The 22,388-nt window shown below is 50.3% G+C and overlaps 1 protein-coding gene and 1 long non-coding RNA gene across 9 annotated transcripts in view; both read right to left on the bottom strand.

The window, feature by feature from the left end:
• Window positions 1–372: 372 nt before the first annotated feature.
• LOC126996777 (acetylgalactosaminyl-O-glycosyl-glycoprotein beta-1,3-N-acetylglucosaminyltransferase-like) overlaps window positions 373–22,388 on the bottom strand; it is a 95,125-nt gene continuing 73,109 nt past the window's right edge. For all 6 annotated transcript variants that reach the window (XM_050857616.1, XM_050857619.1, XM_050857614.1 and 3 more), the window contains one exon: window positions 373–3,061. In XM_050857616.1, the coding sequence (XP_050713573.1) occupies window positions 1,859–3,061 (1,203 nt within the window). In that variant the 3' untranslated portion in view covers window positions 373–1,858. The remainder of the gene's footprint in view (window positions 3,062–22,388) is intronic.
• The window catches only part of LOC126996779 (uncharacterized), a 1,900-nt gene continuing 302 nt past the window's right edge, over window positions 20,791–22,388 (bottom strand). The window contains exons 2-5 of one of the 3 annotated variants that reach the window (XR_007751542.1): window positions 22,063–22,197; window positions 21,841–21,978; window positions 21,565–21,702; window positions 20,791–21,081 (exon numbers count right to left, since the gene is read on the bottom strand). This is a non-coding gene — a long non-coding RNA (uncharacterized LOC126996779). Of the gene's footprint in view, window positions 21,082–21,486; window positions 21,703–21,840; window positions 21,979–22,062; window positions 22,198–22,263; window positions 22,336–22,388 lie in introns of those variants that run through there. The other 2 variants (XR_007751543.1, XR_007751541.1) reach the window with 2 other exon arrangements.

The raw sequence follows: 22,388 nt of genomic DNA, 5'->3' as shown, positions 1-22,388 counted from the left end.
TTCTTAAAAAGGATTTTTTCAGCCCTGTTTATAATAAAGTTGTCATTAAAATTCACCTGCTTTTAAATGTTTTTTTCTGGTGCTTATAGGACTTCAATGTAGGTGAAAGGAGACAAAATTTTAAATAATCAGTGGAGTCTATCTTAGTTTACATAAGCCTTGGATACATTTATTTAAGGCTAAATTCATCCACAGCTTAGAATTCTGGCCAAAATAGCAGTATTTTTCTGGAATTGAAAATTTAAAAATCCCAGAAGAACGCTTCCCTGGACTAGTGTACCCCATTACTTCATGCCCCCCCTAAACAGATCACTGCCCCCCTGTCTGCCCCCCCAATCAGACCCCCCTAGTTTCGCCACTGGGACAGTCGCGTTAAATCGTATACTCTTTATTCTTATACATAATAATATATCACAGATTAGTAAGGGTTGGGGCGCAAACGGGAAGGGGGAAGGGGGAGGGGGGGCGGATATGATAGGGGGGAGCAGGGGATGGGGAAGAGAAAGGGAGGGTGGGGATGAGAAGGGAAGTGAAGAGTAAGGAAGGGAAGGAAAGTGAAGGGAAAGGAAGGGATGGGAAGGGAAGGGTAGGAAAGAGAGGGTGGGGAAGAGAAGGGAAGGGTAAGGAAGGGAGGGGAAGAGAAATTATGGAAATAGAAGGGAAGGGTCAGGAAGTGAAGGGAAGGGATGGGAAAGGGAGAGTTAGCAGCTGAATGATAGGAGTAATTTGGTGTAAGGAGGGAAAAGGAAGGGGCGGATGAACGCTGAGAAAGGTGGGTTGCAATGCGAGTGAAAGGGAAATGGAGAGAAGGTGAAGGGGGAGCGAGTGAGGGGTGGGGTGGGGAGGCTACTGGGGAGCGGCGGAGAAGGCGAACATTGATGGACATGTAAACGGTACCGGGGCGAGGGGAATGGGGGTTAGGAGACAGTTAGGGAAGCTGTGCTGTAGTAGCCGAGAGGGGAGGGAAGGGGGAGGGGGAGGCGAGGGGACCGTCGGCCACGGGGCGGGGAGTGGTCGCGGTGAGGGGGCGGGGGGACGCGGCGTGTCGTGTGTCACGGCGTGGCGGTGACGGCCGCCAGCCTGGTGAACAGCACTGCCCGCGTGTACGGCCGCGGCGCCCATCACTCACACTGTCAAAATAATGTCCAGAGGCGGTGGGGCGGGCCGGGAGGGGCCGGGCGGGGCCGGGCAGGAGGGGCAGGGCGGGGCGGGCCGGGAGGGGCCGGGCGGGGCGGGCCGGGAGGGGCCGGGCGGGGCGTGGGATCGTCGTTGAGACTCGTTAGGTGGCGGCGCTTGAGTGCCGCAAGATCTTGAGGAGCCGCGCCGCGTATGGGAGCCGCGCATGCATGTCACGCCGTAATCGCGTGTGTCATGCAGAGTGACGCCGGTCCGCGGATCCCGCGGCAGGTCGGTGTGACGGCGCGGCGGCGCTGGTCAGGGCGCCTGGCGCTGCGCGTCGCCGTGACACCCGTGGGAAGGTTCAGGCAGCAGCGGGAGGGTTGACGGGACCTCTGAGTCACCGGCTGTCAAGTGGCTGGCGGTCTTCCGGGTGTTGTTGGTGGTTGGCGGCAGCACAGGTCGAGGCTTCCGCCCAGCCAGCCGTGACGCCAGGCCGCGGGCCCGCGCTGCAAGTTTGCCCCCTAGCGGAGAGGTGACGCGTCATGCGGAAGGTCAGGCGCTCGCCAGCAGCGGGGCGCCGAGGTGACGAGGCCGTGACCTGCCCGAACCCCAGGCGGCGGCGAAGCTTCCGGGTCGGGCGGCTGCAGCGGCGCCTCGCCCCTCGTGACTCGCGGAGACGGGGACCTCACCTCATCGTGCCTGCACGCGCGTGGCAGCACGCCACCGGCCGCAGCGGCGGCTACGAGGCCGTGGGCGGGGCCGTGGTGGTAGGCGGCTCCTGGGTAGCGTTCTGGGCGGCGAGGGCGTGGCTCCACAGCGTGTCGAGGACGGGCCGCCAGTCCGGTAGGTTGGGGTCCAGGTGCACGAAGATGTAGGGCGGCGCCGCGGCGGGGCGGGCGTGCGCGGCCCACTGGCTCAGCTCGACGTGGTCGTAGGAGTAGCGCAGGTTGAGGTAGTGCGGCCTGAGGCCCAGCGCCTCGGTGAGGAGGCCCGTCACCCACACGTCGTCCACCCACACCCTGGGGGCCACGCCAGCCTGCGCCGCGCGTGCCAGCAGGTCCGCCACGTCGGGCGTGGCCACATAGGACAGGCCGGCGCAGTAGCGAGGGTACTCGGGCCAGGGGTAGTCACGCTCGCTCACCGCCCACTTGCCCGCCCGCTGCGGCCGCGTGCCCGCCGGCAGCACGTTGCAGGCCAGCGTGCGGCGCGGCGGCGGCAGACTGAAGGTGCGGCCCAGCAGCGCCCGCAACGCTGGCACGTCGATGAAGGCGTCGTCGTCCGCCTTGACGAGGAAGGTGGCGTGCGAGCAGCGACGTGCCGCCCAGCGCAGAGCCATCACGTGCTTGTAGGTCAGGTTGTGGTAGTGGTCCACGAAGGAGCCCACCACCAAGTCCCCGTGGCGCTCCGCCTCCCGCGCTACCACGTCCTCCATGTCTAGCCCCGCGCTGTCCGGTGCCGCCCCTTCCCCGCCGCCGCCGCCGCCGCCGCGCCCCAGCAGGAACACAGTGCGCGCTGCCCAGCCGTCGCCCAGGTCCCGCGCGCCGCCCCACGTGGCGCGGATGGCCTGCCGCTGCCGGAAGTGATCGGGGCGGGAGTGTACCAGGAACACGAAGAAGAGCCGCGCGGGGCCGCACGCCGCCGCGGCCTCCTGCAGCAGCTCGAAGTCGTCCAGGTCCAGCAGGGTGGCGGGCGCTGCGCGGGGCAGCGCATCCTCGGCCACGGGGGACAGCAGCGGGCGTGGGCGCGCCGCGGGCACGGCCACCAGGGCGGAGGCGAGAAAGTTGGCCGCCGCGGCGAGGGTGGCCAGCAGAAGGGTGAGCTGCAGCACCCTCAGCAGGCACACGCGCCCGCACCAGCCAGGCCCCGCGAGGCCCTCCTCAGGCCCGGGGCTGTTGCTGCGGCTGCTGCCGCGGCTGCCCAGCGTCGCCTCCAGCAAGTCGCTCTGGAAGGAGGAAGGAGAGGAGTTAGGGACACAGGGAGACACTGGATAGGATGTAGAATTTCCGCTGGACGCAGCGGGCGAGCGAGGGCCGCCTGCACCCCAGCACTCCAGTGCCGTGCCGGGGCGGGGCGCCGCGCCCGCCGGCACAGCAGAACCACTCACGCCGGCAGGCGAGGAGGGAAGGCAATGATGACGCCAGCACGGCGACACCCGGCGGGGCAAGGGAACCGTGCACACACACACACACACACACACACACACGAACAGACACACATGCAAACACAAAGTTCCTTTCTCTCTCTCTCTCTCTCTCTCTCTCTCTCTCTCTCTCTCTCTCTCTCTCTCTCTCTCTCTCTCTCTCTCTCTCTCTCTCTCTCTCTCTCTCTCTCTCTCTCTCTCTCTCTCTCTCTCTCTCTCTCTCTCTCTCTCTCTCTCTCTCTCTCTCTCTCTCTCTCTCTCTCTCTCGTAATGAATAACTAATCTTTGTTCCTCACAGTATAAAATATGTTGTTTTAACAGTACTTTTCCCGTAAATACCAACAGGAAATAACTGTAACCGAGAATACAGATCCGACTGTTGTCTGTGACGTGCATTTTGCTCCAGATGTTTTGATTTTCTTGACTGAGTCTTGTTAACATTTGGAATGCAATATTGAGTGTGTGCTGAGACACCAGTACCCTCCATACCCTCCTCTCCCCTTCCCTCCCCTCCCCTCCCCTTCCCGTCTCTCTCCTCCCCTCCCCTTCCCTTCTCTCCCCTCCTCTCCCCTCTCCTTCCCTCCCCTTCCCTCCCCATCCCTTCTCTCCCCTTCCCTCCTTTCCCCTCCTCTCCCCTTTCCTTCCCTCCTCTTCCCTTCCCTTCCCTCCTCTTCCCTTCTCTCCCCTTCCCTTCCCTCCTTTCCCCTCCTCTCCCCTTTCCTTCCCTCCTCTCCCCTTCTCTTCCCTCCCCTTCTCCCCTCTCCCCTTTTCGTCCCCTTCTCTCCCCTTTCCTTCTCTTCTATTTCCTCCTCTCCCTTTCCCTTCCCTCCCCTTCTCTCCTCTCCCCTTCCCTCCTCTCCCCTCCCCTTCCCTCCTCTCCCCTCCCCTTCACTCCGCTCCCCTCCCCTCCCTACCCTTTCCTTCCCGCCCCTTTTCTCTCCTTCCCTCCCCATCATCATCTTTGGACTTTTGCAGCATCATTCTCCCCTACAATACCCTCCCCAGCTTAAGCCCTCCCCACTCCCCACCTCCCTCCTCCCCCCTCTCCTTCCCTTGTCCTCGTAATCCCCTCTATTCTTCTCCCTATAAATAGAATCCCCTTTTTAAGCTCCCTGATCCCTTTACACACATCTCAATTCTCTTCAACTCCCTTTTCTTCGGTGTGAATCCCCTTCCTTTTTTTCTTGATTCTCCTCTCTCTTCAACTCTATTTATTATTTTCACACGCACGCTCACGCCTATGTACACACACACACACACACACACACACACACACACACACACACACACATGGATGGAAAGGGAGGATGGAGGGAAAAGAAGGAGGGAAGGAGAGGGAAAGAGGGAAGGTCAGAAGAGAAGAAGTGGAGAGAGAGAGAGAGAGAGAGAGAGAGAGAGAGAGAGAGAGAGAGAGAGAGAGAGAGAGAGAGAGAGAGAGAGAAAGGAACTTTGTGTTTGCATGTGTGTCTGTTTGTGTGTGTGTGTGTGTGTGTGTGTGTGCACGGCTTCCCTTGCCCCGCCGGGTGTCGCCGTGATGGCGTCATCAGTGCCTTCCCTCCTCGCCTGCCGGCGTGAGTGGTTCTGTTGTGCCGGCGGGCGCGGCGCCCCGCCCCGGCACGGCACTGGACTGCTGAGGCGCAGGCGGCCCTTTTTGACCCAGGTGTGACGACATGTAGGAAATTTTTTTTGGAGGGGGTGAGTATACATTAGCCTTTGTACTTCACAAAAAAAAACTACGTTAATGATTTTTTTTTTTTTTTTTTTTTTTTTTTTATTCGCTGATGCGTGATAGCGTCCATGTTACGAGGCGGATCGATCAATGAGTATGACTTGGCAGCATTTCTTTGTGTGAGGACGTTCATAAGATTGCTTGCATCACGTTGCAAGCAGGAGGGTCGCCATTTTCCCTTGCGTCATTCGATATATGTTTTCCTGTATCAGCGCTATTGTGAAAAAAAAACCTGTAAATGTCCTCTTTTTTCCATATTTTCCATATTATAAGTAAGCTCTGCGATTCGGTCTTGCTTTGACATCACATGAGAGCCTGGGGACAGGGAAGCAGTGTCACATAGCAGAGAGAGGTGTTTCTTCTGTCCAGCAGAAGGAGCCAGCCAGACCAGCAGGACTTACTGCATTCACTGCAGTAAACCTGTGTGTCCAAAGCACTCCAGTGTGCTGTTTGATGAATGCCATGGATTGGAATGATAGGTAACTATGTTAATTTTATATTGCACACTCAAACTTACAGTATGTTGCTGCATATTCACCATGACATATCAGTACCGCCAAATCTGCGCACGTAAAATGAGTGTTTTACATTTGTTCCCGGCGACATGTTTCCTGCAACATTGGCTGCCAGGGGCACTGGACACCTCTCAAGAGTTATATAGAATACTTTTTCATATAACTCAATCTCATATACTTTTTTAAAGTAAAATTTAAAGTGGAGTAAAGTTTTTTTATAATACATAAAAATGCGATTCGTACATGGTGTCATCTCTGTCGGGCTGAGAAGTGACATAACAAGGCTTTTCCATCAACCTGACCAAAGAACGCAAAACAAACTTCACCAACCAGAGGAAACAGGTCGGTGAGGGCTGTTCTGTAAGCCCGAACTGTACATGGTATCTTCTATCGGGCTGAGAAGTGAAATAGCAAGCCCATTCCATCGATATATAAAGAGATGTCTACGTACACAGCTACTGAAGGGCTTACTCTGTGGGCCTTAAGTTAACAGGTCGGTGAGGGCTGTTCTGTAAGCCTGTAAGTCTTTCTATCGGGCTGAGTTGTAACATGGTAAGGTCTTTCCATCGATACAAACAGAGGTCAAAATAGCTATTGGTGGCCTACTCTGTGGGCCTTAAATTAACAGGTCGGTGACGACTGTTCTGTAAGCCCGAACTGTACATGGTATCTTCTCCATATCGGGCTGAGAAGTGACATAGTAGGGCCTTTTCATCGATACAAACAACGAACGCAAAACAAACGTCACCATTCACAGGAAGCATTAACATAACGCCTTTCCAACGGGCTTACCAATAACTGGAAACAATAGCACGACATAACGCCTTTCCAACGGGGTCCCAAATACATGACAACAATGATTGATTGATTGATAGTTTATTGTTGCAGGTAAACAACAAGGGAGAAGGGAGGAACATGCCATCCCTACCCCCAGGCAGGACAGAGTGATATTATACAACTATTAATACATGTGTAGGTAGCACCATGAAATTAAAAAGATACAATGGTAGGAAGGAAAGCACAACAAGGGAGGGGGCAGTACCTCCCCCTGGACAATAAGACAATAAAATGTGGGGACGGAGAACATTGCCCAAGCACTAGATGGGAATGAATACAGAGATAGAGCAAATACTAGTCCTTAAAGTAAAATACTGCAGAGATCACAGCCTTGTATAGCACGGCAGTAGTTCAGGCTGCCACACACGGCATCACCACCTTGGTGCAAACTGAGGGTGTTCCTTGAGGATAGCAGGGAGGACATCATGGTTCAGGAGCCAACAAATTGTCTGGGGCAGGTCAAGGCAGTCCCGTGGCTTAAACTTAGCAATGAGAGGACTTCATGAGAGGGCATTCCATGACATAGTGATGCAGTGTGTGGCCCCTCGGCCTGGCACAGAGCGTGCAGCAGACACCAGGGGAGTTACTAACCTCCCAGTAGTACCTATAGCCTAGCCTAAGGCGCATTGCTACCACATCCTGAGGGGCACTGTGTCGCCCAATAACATAACAGAACACCTTTCCACCGGGATCCCAAATCACAGGAAACACTAACATAACGCCTTTCCAACGGGGTCACACATCACAGCACACAATGGGTCGTATTTTTAACACATCTCGTCGCCCAAGTACACACATTTGACAAGGCTTTCGTAGGAGTTTGGGTCATTTCCAGGGGCAGTTTTATGACTCTGGTGGTAGTGTGACCCTTCCTCTGTACCATGAACCTAAGAAAACACTCATGAGAACCCGGATGACCCCCTCTTTGACCTTTAGAAGTAGTTGATGTGAGAAGCAACGGGGTCCCCAGGTCACAAACAATAACATGACGCCTATCCAACGGGGTCACTAATAACTGCAGGCATGGTACACTCCACACGTGACCCCTGACCCCACCACCTTCCCTGACCCCTGACCCCACACCTCCAGCTCATGTCATGACCTCTCCCTCCCGCCGTTGACCTGAGCAAGGGAAAAAAGTGCGAGAAAGTAGGTCGAGGAGAGGCACGTAGCTGTTGATTCTCGCTTGCAAGTCACGTTTTTGAGGAGGAGGAGGAGGAGGGGAAAGTGGAGGGGAAGTGGAGGAAAAGCGATGATGAGGAAGTGGAGGAAAGGAGGAGGAGAAGAAGGAAGGGGAGGGAAAGAAACGATAAGAATAAGGAATAAAGAAGGTCCAGAAATTGAAGAGGAGGAAAGAGAGGAGATGAGAAGGGGAGAGGAAGAAAGGGAGACAGACAGAAGAAGAAAGAGAAAAGAAGACAAAGATTCAGAAGAGGAGGAAAGGAAAGGAAAGTAGAGGAAAGGGGAGGAGAGAGAGACGGAGATGGAGGAGGGAAGGAGAGAAGACAAAAGAAGACGAATTAGGAGGAGGAAGAGGGAGAGAAAACGAAGGCAACAAGAAGTATAGAAGGATAAAGTAAAGAAGCAGAAGAGGAGGAAAGGAGAGGAAAGGAAAGGGAGGAGGAGGAGGAAAAATACACACTACAGAAGGTTTATTTGTATGAGGAGGAGGAGTAAGAGGTCTTCAGGGTCGGGGAGCAAAGGGAGGAAAGGGAGAGAGGTGAGAGAGAAGGGAGGGGGACGTGGGAGAGCCTCTGGAGTGAGTGGCAATTACGGAGACATTGAAGGAACAACGTCACGACCCGGCCTGTCACGTTGGGCGGACGGCAAAAATTATGAAGTGCTAACGGGAGAGTGTCGGAGGAGGGGATGGGGGGGCGGGGGCTGGGGGCGGGGGGTGGGGGGGATGGGAAGAGGAAGACAGAGAAGAGACAGTAACTCATTTTTGCAGCTGACCTCGAATTCAAGTTGGAGTTCTTTTGTATTGTACTCGAGTCCAAGTACTTGTATTTTTAACTGATTTAACCTTAAGATTTTTTGTCTGAATTTTTTTCTTTTGTCAAATGGCAAACTCGGTGCTTTTGATTTGGGCGCACCGGAACGTCATGTGGGCGAAAAATATATTTCAATTGGGTGCAATAATGTATTTGATTTGGCGCGAAGTTAATTATAGTATATACTTGTAAAAATCTCTATTTACATATTCGGTATGGGTTGGGTCGGCAGCTGACTGCTGCAATACACTGTTCTGCTAATTTCTTTATTTTCGTACTTGCCGAGCTGTTCAAGTACAAGGACCCGCTTTTGTCTTTTTTTTCATCCCACAGTTGCAGGAGCCTTGGTTCCCCTGATTCTGATGAACGTGACGGTTTGTAGTTTCTGCAGAACATCGGGAAAGATGAACATCGAGGGACGCAGAGAGTAAAGCTGCTGCCGGACATGAGAGTGAAGAGCCTCCGGCCCATCGTTCGCTCTCTTGCTGCTGCTGACGGCGAGGCAGCACACATGTAAACACGGATATCATTTTCGGGCGCCCACTAAAAATAGTGTAATACTGGCGCCCAGTTATAATAATCGCAAACTGACGTTTTCACCAAAATGAATTGCAGTCGGCACACTGCCAAGCCCTGAGTCACCTGCCATGAGCTCAGCGTCACCTCAGCCCGGGGCCAGGCCACCTGGCTCCCCAGGGCACACACACCTTTGTTACTCCCGCACCCTGGCTTCGCCTCCACACAGCTGGGCGTCAAGCACCACACCAGACACACGGTGGCATTTCTTTGTTGTACTCCAAACTACTCGTAAACAGTAGAATACTTGTAGTCTGAGTACGGCTACAAGTACAAGTACTGAGGCACTTTTCTTCCCGAGTACGAGGAGAGAGAGAGAGAGAGAGAGAGAGAGAGAGAGAGAGAGAGAGAGAGAGAGAGAGAGAGAGAGAGAGAGAGAGAGAGAGAGAGAGAGAGAGAGAGAGAGAGAGAGAGAGAGAGAGAGAGAGAGAGAGAGAGAGAGAGAGAGAGAGAGAGAGAGAGAGAGAGAGAGAGCGAGAGAGATAGAGAGAGAGAGAGAGAGAGAGAGAGAGAGAGAGAGAGAGAGAGAGAGAGAGAGAGAGAGAGAGAGAGAGAGGAGAGAGAGAGAGAGAGAGAGAGAGAGAGAGAGAGGAGAGAGAGAGAGAGAGAGAGAGAGAGAGGAGAGAGAGAGAGAGAGGAGAGAGAGAGAGAGAGAGAGAGAGAGAGAGAGAGAGAGAGAGAGAGAGAGGAGAGAGAGAGGAGAGAGAGAGAGAGAGAGAGAGAGAGAGAGAGAGAGAGAGAGAGAGAGAGAGAGAGAGAGAGAGAGAGAGAGAGAGAGAGAGAGAGAGAGAGAGAGAGAGAGAGAGAGAGAGCGAGAGAGAGAGAGAGAGAGAGAGAGAGAGAGAGAGAGAGAGAGAGAGAGAGAGAGAGAGAGAGAGAGAGAGAGAGAGAGAGAGAGAGAGAGAGAGAGAGAGAGAGAGAGAGAGAGAGAGAGAGAGAGAGAGAGAGAGAGAGAGAGAGAGAGAGAGTGTGTGTGCATAGACTTACAACTAGTTGACGGAAATCTCTTCAGTCTTGGCTTTGCGCTGGCTCGCGTAAGGCCGATTGTTATGGCGACTTTCCTGCGACAACTCAAAACACTCTGCGTTCTTACTCCGAATTTAAGTGGAAACAGGACGAAATCTTCAAGTTTTAGTGCATACAAGCAGGCAGGAGTGTCTCTAGAGTGATTTGGTCGAGGATTCAAGGTAACTTATAAAATAGCACCATGCGTGCACTTTGAAAACGTTGTGTAAAAGATGGCAAATTTGCGTAACTTTAGGTTGAAATCTTTACGTAAAATGAATGATAACTGTAGGATAGTGACGTCCACAGTTTTACGTATTAGGAAACAAGAAATGTACGTTTAGTTAGTGCCTACATGGCAACTCAGCTCAGTTCCGCGTCGCCTAACTCGCCTTAGGCACGTAGTCAGCTGGGCACTTCCCTCTGTAAAGGATTATCGCTGTCCTGCCTCTGTTTACTCTCCAAGTAAAGGACCTACAGTTATTCATCGTCTCTGTACCCTTCCCCACAACTGCAAGGATCCAGAGGACGATACAAGAAGACACAGAAGGCAGTGGATCGAGTGGAAGTGACGGAGGAGACACAAGATATGAGGACGCCGCGACCCCGTGGAGTAAACTGTGGAGGAGCCGTACTACGCCATCAGTGCAGTGACTCAGTGTTGTGTGCAGTGCAGTGGTGTGTTCAGTGCAGTGTGGTAGTGAGGGGGCTGTTCACTACGTCCTACGGGGTCGAGTATGTGTGCATGGGGAAGGCCAACTCTGACCCGACTGAGCACTCTTTCGGCAAGCGCCGCACCATGTGCGGCGCCAACTACTGGACGAGCGTGCAGAACTTCATGGTGAGCAACAGGTTGGCCCAGCGCCTGCATTTGCTGAAGCTCGTCGGGTTCTTCCCCGGGGACGTGCAGGCCGACCTGGACCGGGCCAAGGCAGAGGAGAAGGAGGACGACGAGGTGATCTTGGCCCAGCTTGCCAGGGAGCTGGCTGACGACCAGCCGGACCCGCCGACGGACGAGTTGCTCCTCGCCGCGGTCGGCAACTACGCCGGCTACCTGGCCAGGAAGGTCCAGGCCAACTCCTCTGTGGTTGAGTGCTGCAAGCAGGAGCTTGCCCAGCAGGAGGAGATGAAGATTACCGTGGAGCTCGAGAGGGCGACCCGCCCTCTGTGATGTTCGACGCCCTGGTCGAGCTGGTCGACAGGGAGAGCTGGAGACGGGCCAGGCGGTCTTGAAGCGGCCATCTCTCCCAATGGCCCACATGGCGTCCTTCAGGATGTCGCTGTGGGACTCCCTGATGTGCAGGGCGGACAAGAAGGAGCGCAGGTTGAGGTTCCTCTCCATAGCCATGCGCCACAGGGACGGGTTCAGGCACCTCCTGGAGTTCCTGGCGGCCTCAGACCCGACCTTGCAGGGGTACAGGTGCCAGGATGGGCACAACCTGGCCAACACCATCTTGCCGCACATCAGCAGGTCCCTCTTCAACTGTTTCGGTGCTAATTTCTCCAAGGACGTGACCTCAGAAGCGAGGAAGAACAAGGCCTTGAAGCAGCCGACCGGCAGGAAGAGGAGCAGTATCGAGGAGGGCAGGAAGGAGACGGCGAGGAACAGGGACGTGTACAAGTCCAGGAAACTGACCGGGGCCCACAAGTCATAGGCCAAAAGGCTAAAGTGATTGTTCAGGGACGAGGGCCAGATAGCCGGCAAGACGTGCTGCGGCAATAGTGACATCGGAATTCAACCAAAATAAGTTGTGATTGTATATAGAAAAATTAATATTTTGCTTTTGTTGAGTAAAATTAAGATGTTTCTGCATGCTTTCCTCAAGTATTAAGTTTCTAATGTGAAAATTAAGTGATTTATTAGATGTTAAAAACTTACGTAAAAAATTGCACTAAATAAAAAAAAATAAGTAGCTATTTCGGGCAAAAACTTATAAGATATGCTAAATATTGCTATTGATTCTGAAAATATAAGTGATTATCTCTGCATTTCGTGATGTTTGTGCATCTAGCGTAAAATCTGAGGATTTTATAGCCTTTTTAAGTTTTGTTATACTTATATAAAAAACAATTAATCGGGATTTTATTAGGGAACGACTTTGAATTTTTTGATACCGCTGCTCATGGAGACTCATATATGCCTAAGGGAGGTGCCTGTTTTAGTTTCAGGTCGCTAGCTGCTTTGGTTTTGAAAATATTTAAATTTTAAATTTTTGAAAATCGGCCCCCTGCGAATCGGCCCCGCGCCCCGTTTCCCGTCAAGAGATTGTGAAGTCTATGGTGTGTGTGTGTGTGTGTGTGTGTGTGTGTGTGTGTGTGTGTGTGTGTGTGTGTATACTTCATCACCCAAACCTTTTTAGACACATTTATGGCCTCGGTTTAAGAATTCAGCGCCCACGCCCACACGCCCACGTTTATCACACTGCTATACCTCACCTCCTACCCACGCCCATACGCCCTTGTCCACGCATATCACACGGCCATACCTCACGCCCACGTCCCCCTGCCCACGCCCCGCCCACGCCCAAGCTGCCAAAAAACATGCAAGCCGCGCACAACACAGCCCCAAAATACGAGCCACGCCCATCCATTCACTTAATTTGCTCCAGAAAAGTTCCCTCCTCCTCCTCCTCCTCCTCTTCCTCTTCCTCTTCCTCCTCCTCCTCTTCTTTTTCCTTCTTCTTCTTCTCTAGCTTCTCTCTCTCTCTCTCTCTCTCTCTCTCTCTCTCTCTCTCTCTCTCTCTCTCTCCTCCCTTTTTTTTCTTTCTTTCTTTCTTCAACATCTTTTTCTTTTTCTTTCTCTCTTTCTATTTATTCTATTTTTTCTTACTCCTCCTCCTCCTCCTCCTTTCTCTCTCTCTCTGCTTCCTCCCATTATTCTTTCTTCCTTTCCTTCTTTCTTCTACATCATCTTTTCCCTCCGCTTCTCTTTTCCTTCTGTATATTTATGTTTTTCTTTCTCCTCCTCCTCCTCCTCCTCCTCCTCTTCTTCCTACGTTTGGAGACACTTGCAGATATGAGGGTACAAGAAATTAACAACAAGGATAGAATCAGTACAGAGGAGGATGACTAAGATGATTCACGGGTTGGGAGACTTGCCATACGAGAAAAGACTAAACCAGCTTGCATCCTCTATTAAGGCGAAGGGTGCGAGGAGACTTGATCGAGGTTTATAAATGGGTGGAGGGCTTTAATAAGGGGGATGTTAATACGGTTTTGACGGTAAGCGAGCCTGGTAGGACACGTAGTAATGGATTTGAGTTAGATAAGTTCAGATTCAACAAGGACATAGGCAAGAATTGGTTCACTAACAGAGTGGTGAATGAGTGGAACAGGCTGGGCAGTCATGTGGTGAGTGCCGACACGATAGACACATCAAAAATAGATTATATAAATTCATGGATAGGGATGTTAGGAAGAGAAGGGACGGAAAGGGAATGGAAAAGAGACAGAGAAGGGAAGAAGGGAAATGCAAGGAAAGGGAAGGGAAAGGAAAGGAAGGGATGAAAATGAAATGGAAAGGAAGAAAAGGAAAGGAGTGGAGAGAAAAAGAAAGATGAAGAAAAAAGACGGGTTAGATTCACATGTAATGCTAGTAATGCTAGGTGGGGTTAGGTTCACAGGAGCTGCCTTGCACAGACCTACCGGCCTCTTGCAGACTCCTTACGTCCTTATGTTCTTATAATATCCTTCTTGCTACAGTGAGCCGTAATGAGCCCCTTCTGAGGACCCTAAACAAGGCGGTGGCTGTTCTAACAATCTTTCTGCGTCAGTCTTTCGGTGAAGTCTCCGCGTGGGCGACGAAAACAACGACACAAACAACACGAAGATACTGGATTGCATAACCCGACCTTACCCACCCGTGACTAACACACACACACACACACACACACACACACACACACTTTCTGTATATCTGCCCCACTCACACCTCGCCCACGCAGCCCCGCCCACACCATATGTCCCGCCCACAATGAACCTAACCCCACCCCGCCCACGCCCACACCCCGCCCATACACATCACCCATTTGTACCGTAAACCCCCCCCCCCCCCCGACCCCCCTCTCATACCTGCCCACGCACATATCACGCCCACACTCAGCCTTTCACACACTCCACTTTGACCTTTCTTCCGTTCCAATCACCCACTCTCTCCTCCACCTGACCTAGTTACACACACACACACACACACACACACACACACACACACACACACACACACACCAGTGCTGGAGTATTCGTATTCGTACTCAAATAATTATATTGATGTAAATTAAAGTATTTTCATTTGTATTCGAACGCAACTGTATATTATTCGTATTGAGCAAATAATCTGACGAATACTTCAGAACTTATTATAAACACCTGTCGTTGTTCCTTGCATCCCCAGCCTCGTGGGCGGACGTGTAATGGTCGTGTATGGTACAGCAGGTTCATGAGCTCATATTGCTGTTCCATAACTTTGGAACAGTGCTGTACCCAGTTACGTCCAGAAGGTATTTTCAGTGAAAAAGTATTCATAAATGTATTCATGAATACTTTCAAGAAGTATTCGTATTTGTATTCGAGTTAAAGCCAAAACAGTATATTCGAATCCGTATTCGTATCCTTGGAATTTGAAGTAAAGTATTCATATTCGAATACACAACTCTTGTATTTACTCCATCCCTGAACACACACACACACACACACACACACACACACACACACACCGCTACGTCGCCCACGCCAAGCCGCCCACGCCTCGTCGGAACCTCGTGGGCGGCACCGGTTGACTTTCCTTTATTCATGAGCGTCTGAGGCCAGGGAAGGGAAGGGAAGGGAAGGGAAGGGTTGGTAAGGGAAGGGAAAGAAAAGGAAGGAGAGGGAAGGGAAGGAAAGTGTAGGGAACTGATGGGAAGGGAAAGGAGGAAAAGGAATAACAAGGGAAGGGAAAGGAAGGGAATGGAAGGGTCTCTCACCTCTGTGTGTGTGTGTGTGTGTGTGTGTGTGTGTGTGTGTGTGTGTACCCAAGTCGTGTACGTGTTGCTATAATTTTCGTACACACGTGTTCATTGGTGACTTTTACGTGTACGTTTCGTGTCTTACATACACATGATCGTGACTTGGTAAGTGTACACGTAGACGTACATGGCGTATGTGCACGTGTGTGTGTGTGTGTGTGTGTGTGTGTGTGTGTGTGTGTGTGTGTGTGTGTGTGTGTGTCCGCCAATTATCATACATGTGCAAACTCATGTACGTATTGACTGTGTACGTATTTTATTATTTTACGACGGACTGGTGATAACACACACACACACACACACACACACACACACAGAGAGAGAGAGAGAGAGAGAGAGAGAGAGAGAGAGAGAGAGAGAGAGAGAGAGAGAGAGAGAGAGAGAGAGAGAGAGAGAGAGAGAGAGAGAGAGAGAGAGAGAGAGAGAGAGAGGAGTGACACTACTTATAATCCAGGTGGTTCTGTACTCGGCCAGAAGGAGGAGGAGAAGCAGGAGAAAAAAAAGTCGAAAACATGGAAACATGGAAATGCAGGCACCTGAAAGCAAGTCTATTGGTTCATTACGAGGATGCCGCTCTGGTAATAGTCTGCTCGACAGCCGCTTGGTGCCGCAGAGCAGATGAAAGCACCTCGGTGTTCAGTTCACTCCTGACGCAATGAAATGACGATCGATTCATTTTTTACAGGAGTTGTTGATGTTCCCATTTACTACTTCTGAGGGAAGATTGTTCCTGTGGCGGATGATTCGGTCTGAGATGAAACTCCTGCCAGTGTCTGTGCTACACCGCCTCGCTTAAATATGTAGACCGTTCTTTCTAGTTCTTAAGTTAGTCTGTAGCTCAAAAATCTTGGAGTGGGTGACGTTACTGAGCTATTTGAACACCTGTCGGAGGAGCAGGAGGAAAAAATAAGAAAGAGAAGTAGTAGTAGTAGTAGTAGTAGTAGTAGTAGTAGTAGTAGTAGTAGTAGTAGTAGTAGTAGTAGTAGTAGTAGTAGTAGTAGTAGTAGTAGTAGTAGTAGTAGTATAAGTAGTAGTGGTAGTAGTAGTAGTAGTAGTAGTAGTAGTAGTAGTAGTAGTAGTAGTAGCAGTAGTAGTACTAGTACTAGTACTAGTACTGATGCCCTTGCCCTCAGGTATGGCTGGCCAGTGGATGGGCTCCCAAACATGTGTAACTGTGGCTCACCCTTCAACCAAAATCATGCCATGACATGCAAGAGAGGAGGTTTCGTCTGCATGAGACATGATGAAGTGAGAGACGTAACAGCTCAGATGCTGAAAGAAGTCTGCCACGACGTGACTGTGGAACCCATGCTGCTCCCTCTGCAAGGCGAACACCTCGCCAGACGCACCGCTAATGTTTCGAACGAAGCACGAGTGGATGTTAGCGCCAGAGGGTTTTGGACTCGTGGACAAAGGGCATATTTTGACATAAGGATCTTTGATCCCATGGCCCATTGCCACAGAGACCTGACCCTTGATGCAGCCCACAGAAGAAACGAACAAGAGAAGAACAGAACATATGAAGAAAGAATACAGAATGTGGACCAGGGCTCCTTCACCCCGGTAGTATTCACGACGGAAGGAGGGACGGGACCAAGGGCGCAGAGCTTCTACGCAAGACTCGCCGAAACACTGGCGGATAAGAAACAGCAGCCAAGAAGCAGTGTGGTCGCCTGGATGAGATGCAGGCTGTCCTTCTCCCTCCTGAGGTCAGCCTTGGTCTGCCTGAGAGGAACCAGGTCACCTGCACCCAAAACCACCCGCATTGCTGACCTGGACTTTGAGGCGACGGTGGTTGATAGTCGTATCAACCACAAGCTCTGTTAGCTTAAAAATAAAATGTTTAGTAAAGTTTGTAATATTAAATAAAGATGGCTGTCGGCCACAGTCATTGGCGGGGTGGGGCCAATGAATTGCTTTGTGAAAGGATATGAGAGAATATACCGCTCACAACGCAACTCTAATAGATGGAGGCCCGTAAAAAATAAAAATAGAAAAGTAGTAGTAGTAGTAATAGTAGTAGTAGGAGTAGTAATAGTAGTAGTAGTAGTAGTAGTAGTAGTAGTAGTAGTAGTAGTAGTAGTAGTAGTAGTAGTAGTAGTAGTAGTAGGAGTAGTAATAGTAGTAGTAGTAGTAGTAGTAGTAGTAGTAGTAGTAGTAGTAGTAGAAGTAGTAGTAGTAGTAATACTATGGAGCCCTCCATGATTATGTGTCGGGAAAATAAACATGGGTGGAGGCATCATTTATGTAGTAGTAGTAGTAGTAGTAGAAGTAGTAGTAGTAGTAGGAGGAGGAGGAGGAGGAGGAGTAATAGTAGTGTTAGTAGTAGTAGTGATTATAGTGGTGTTAGTGATATTAATGTAGTGGTGGTGGTGGAGGTGGTGGTGATAATGGAGATTGGAGTTGTGGTAATGGTGGTGGTGGTGGTGATGCGTGGTGATGAGAATGGTGATGAAGATGTGTAAAAAAAAAATATATATATATTAACATTATATTAACATTACTTTTATACTTAAACCTATAATCTCTCTCTCTCTCTCTCTCTCTCTCTCTCTCTCTCTCTCTCTCTCTCTCTCTCTCTCTCTCTCTCTCTCTCTCTCTCTCTCTCTCTCTCTCTCTCTCTCTCATTTGCATCGACTAGTTTTTCTTCCCAGCCTCGCTCTCTGAATAAGGTGAGAGAGAGAGAGAGAGAGAGAGAGAGAGAGAGAGAGAGAGAGAGAGAGAGAGAGAGAGAGAGAGAGAGAGAGAGAGAGAGAGAGAGAGAGAGAGAGAATATATATAAGAATAAATAAGAAAATTAATAAAATGTGGATTGTCATTGAGAGAGAGAGAGAGAGAGAGAGAGAGAGAGAGAGAGAGAGAGAGAGAGAGAAAAATTTACCGAACAATGACGTTATTTAAGAGACGAAGAATCATGTTATCTCTCTCTCTCTCTCTCTCTTTAGTCATGCATGTAATTTTAGTGTATGAGAGAGAGAGAGAGAGAGAGAGAGAGAGAGAGAGAGAGAGAGAGAGAGAGAGAGAGAGAGAGAGAGAGAGAGAGAGAGAGAGAGAGAGAGAGAGAGAGAGAGAGAGAGAGAGAGAGAGAGAGGAAGGGGAGGTGGAGGAGGTGGAGGAGGAGGAGGAGAACGGCCTTGCTTACCTTGGACCTCCTCCTCTTCCTCCTCCTCCTCTCCCTCCAGTGATATGTCCTCCACCTTTCCCTTAGGCACTCGATCTTGTCCTCCTTGTGATGGTCGTTGTGAGGAGGAGGAGGAGGAGGAGGAGGAGGTGGTATTAATGATGGAGGAGGAGGAAACATGGAAACCTGGACGAGCAGGCAGCAGAAGGCTTATGGCTCACTGCGAGGCTGCGTGCTTTCAGTGATATAATCAGTCCGTCAGCCACAGGACTGACCCGCGGAAGGATTGAAGCACTTCTGAACGTACTCGTGGGTGCGTTTAGTTCACTCCCGACGCAGCAAAGTGACGGTCAATACGATTTTCAGAGGAAGTGATTGTTTCCGCACTAACCACTCCTGCAGGAAGGCTGTTCCGGTGGCGGACGACTCGGTTCCATAAACAACTCCTGCCGATCGCGTCGCTTGGATTGTTTTACCGTTGTTTCTTGTTCTTGGGCCAGGCTGTACCGCGAAGAGTTTCTAGTGATCGACATTGCTGAACTTGTTCAAGTGTGTTGATCAGAGGGAGGGGGAGGAGGAGGAGAAGGAGGAGGAGGAGGAGGAGGAGGAGGAGGAGGAGGAGGAGGAGTGGCTGTGTTTTCTGTACGAGGATAATAAAAAAGGAAGAAGCGAAAACAAAGGAAGAAAAGGAAAGGAAGAAATAAAAAAAAAATTAAAAAAAATAATGAAAGACGCCATTATTCCTTCCCTTCCCTTTGCTCTCTCTCTCTCTCTCTCTCTCTCTCTCTCTCTCTCTCTCTCTCTCTCTCTCTCTCTCTCTCTTCTGCTTTTCCTCCTTTTCCTCACAGCAAGTATGGCCCACAAGAGGGGGAAAGAGGAAGAGAAGGGGGAAGAAGAAGAGGAGGAGGAGGAGGAGGAGGAGGAACACCTGCTCCAAATACCTTTCGTGGGGGTGAGTTGAACGAACCTGTTGCTGGCTGGGAGGAGGAGGAAGGAGGAGGAGGGACAAGTTGAGGGACAAGTTGGAAGGAGGAGGAGGAGGAGGAGGAGAAGGAGGAGGAGGAGGAGGAGGTGAGATAAAATAAACAGCGTGCGAAGATAAAACGTAAGCATTGGACAGGGAAGGGAAGGGAAGGGAAGGGAAGGGAAGGGAAGGGAAGGGAAGAGAAGAGAAGAGAAGAGAAGAGAAGAGAAGAGAAGAGAAGAGAAGAGAAGAGAAGAGAAGAGAAGAGAAGAGAAGAGAAGAGAAGAGAAGAGAAGAGAAGAGAAGAGAAGAGAAGAGAAGAGGATGGAAAAGGGTAGGAAAGGGAAGGAATGAGAAGGGAGGGGATGAGAAAGGAAGGTAAGGGGAAAGAAGGGAAGGGAAAGAAGGGAAGAGAAGGAAAGGGAAGAGAGCTGAAGGGACGGGAAGAGAAGGGAAGGGAAGGGAAGGGAAGGCAAGGGAAAGGAAGGGAAGAAAAAGGAAGGGATGGGAAGAGAAGGAAAGGGAAGGGAAGAAAAGTGAAGGGAAAAAAAGGGAAGGGAAGAGAAGAGAAGACAAGAGAAGAGAAGAGAAGAGAAGAGAAGAGAAGAGAAGGGGAGAGAGAGGAAGGGAAGGGATGGGAAGGGAAGAGAAGAGAAGGGAAGGGAAGAGAAGGGGAGAGAGAGGAAGGGAAGGAAAGGGAAGGAATGAGAAGGGAAGGTAAGGGGAGAGAAGGGAAGGGAAAGAAGGGAAGAGAAGGAAAGGGAAGAGAGTTGAAGGGACGGGAAGAGAGGGGAAGGGAAGGGAAAGGAAGGGAAAGGAACGGAAGAAAAAAGGAAGGGATGGGAAGGGAAGAAAAGAGAAGGGAAGAAGAGGAAAGGGAAAGGAAAGGAAAGGGAAGAGAGTTGAAGGGACGGAAAGAGAAGGGAAGGGAAGGGAAGGGAAGGGAAGAAAAAGAAAGGGAAGGGAAGGGTAGGAAGGGGAAAGAAAAACAGAAATAAGAAAATAAGAGAAGGAGAAAAGAAACAGAGAGAGAGAGAGAGAGAGAGAGAGAGAGAGAGAGAGAGAGAGAGAGAGAGAGAGAGAGAGAGAGAGAGAGAGAGAGAGAGCATAATAAGACCCTCAGTTGATCACTACCACCACCACCACCACCTCCCTGACACCCTTCTGGCACTACCTGTGAAATCTGGCACTAAGGATTTTGTTATGTACCGCTGACATATCCCCCCCCTCCCCCCCTTCCCCCCCTCCCCCTTCCCCTCTAGCTGATAGTATACTCTGGGATGACTGTCTTCCTCTTCTTCTTTTTCTTCCTCCTCCTCCTCCTCCTCAATCGGCTACTATCCTCCTCCTCCTACTCCTCCTCCTCCTCCTCCTCCTCTTCTTCCTTCTCCATCTGTTGCTTCTACTACCATTAATCCTCCTCCTCCTCCTCCTTCTCCTCTTCCTCCTCCTCCTCCTCCTCCTTCTCTGTTTATAGACATAACGCCCGGAATCATTTTTCAGTGTGCCGAGAATTAATTTTCTCTCTCTCTCTCTCTCTCTCTCTCTCTCTCTCTCTCTCTCTCTCTCTCTCTCTCTCTCTCTCTCTCTCTCTCTTTCCTTCACCCTTTTCACACACACAAAGTCTCGCGTAATCACACCTCAGGCTCTCCCGAACTTGGTCACCTCCCCCCCACACAGCCCACACAAGCTCCACCCTGAATTCTTGCACCCCCTCACTCAGGCCCCCTCAACCAGCACCCCCTCCTTCCTACTCACCCAGCTGTCCCTCAGTCTACATAGTTTCATTTGGCGCTTTCGTCTCTCAAAACATCTTTCCCAAGGCCACCAAGGAGGTCAGTCGGGTTCCCATGAGTGTTTTTTCGCGTTCATGGTGCAGAAGCCTTGTCAAACTATCACTAGGCTCATAACACTACCCATGGAAACACTAACACAACAACCTCCACCAAAGCCTTGTCAAACTATCACTAGGCTCATAACACTACCCATGGAAACACTAACACAACAACCTCTACCAAAGCCTTGTCAAACTATCACTAGGCTCATAACACTACCCATGGAAACACTAACACAACAACCTATACCAAAACCTTGTCAAACTATCACCAGGCTCATAACACTACCCATGGAAATACTAACACAGCAACCTCTACCAAAACCTTGTCAAACTATCAGTAGGCTCATAACACTACCCATGGAAACACTAACACAACAACCTCTACCAAAACCTTGTCAAACTATCAGTAGGCTCATAACACTACCCATGGAAACACTAACACAACAACCTCCACCAAAGCCTTGTCAAACTATCACTAGGCTCATAACACTACCCATGGAAACACTAACACAACAACCTCTACCAAAGCCTTGTCAAACTATCACCAGACTCATAACACTACCCATGGAAACACTAACACAACAGCCTCTACCAAAGCCTTGTCAAACTATCACCAGCCTCATAACACTACCCATGGAAACACTAACACAACAGCCTCTACCAAAGCCTTGTCAAACTATCACTAGGCTCATAACACTACCCATGGAAACACTAACACAACAACCTCTACCAAAGCCTTGTCAAACTATCACCAGGCTCATAACACTACCCATGGAAACACTAACACAACAACCTCTACCAAAGCCTTGTCAAACTATCACTAGGCTCATAACACTACCCATGGAAACACTAACACAACAACCTCTACCAAAGCCTTGTCAAACTATCACTAGGCTCATAACACTACCCATGGACATACTAACACAACAACCTCTACCAAAGCCTTGTCAAATCATCGCTAGGCTCATAACACTACCCATGGACATACTAACACAGCAACCTCTACCAAAGCCTTGTCAAACTATCACTAGGCTCATAACACTACCCATGGAAACACTAACACAACAACCTCTACCAAAGCCTTGTCAAACTATCACTAGGCTCATAACACTACCCATGGAAACACTAACACAACAACCTCTACCAAAGCCTTGTCAAACTATCACTAGGCCTTGTCAAACTATCAGGCTCATAACACCCATGGAAACACTAACACAACAACCTCTACCAAAGCCTTGTCAAACTATCACTAGGCTCATAACACTACCCATGGAAACACTAACACAACAACCTCTACCAAAGCCTTGTCAAACTATCACTAGGCTCATAACACTACCCATGGAAACACTAACACAACCTCTACCAAAGCCTTGTCAAACTATCACTAGGCTCATAACACTACCCATGGAAACACTAACACAACAACCTCTACCAAAGCCTTGTCAAACTATCACTAGGCTCATAACACTACCCATGGAAACACTAACACAACAACCAAAGCCTTGTCAAACTATCACTAGGCTCATAACACTACCCATGGAAACACTA

This window comes from Eriocheir sinensis, chromosome 11, assembly GCF_024679095.1.
Source record: "Eriocheir sinensis breed Jianghai 21 chromosome 11, ASM2467909v1, whole genome shotgun sequence".
NCBI classification, from domain to species: domain Eukaryota; kingdom Metazoa; phylum Arthropoda; class Malacostraca; order Decapoda; family Varunidae; genus Eriocheir; species Eriocheir sinensis.
Note: the sequence above shows the minus strand (reverse complement) of the source record. Positions and strands in the feature narration are given on the sequence as shown.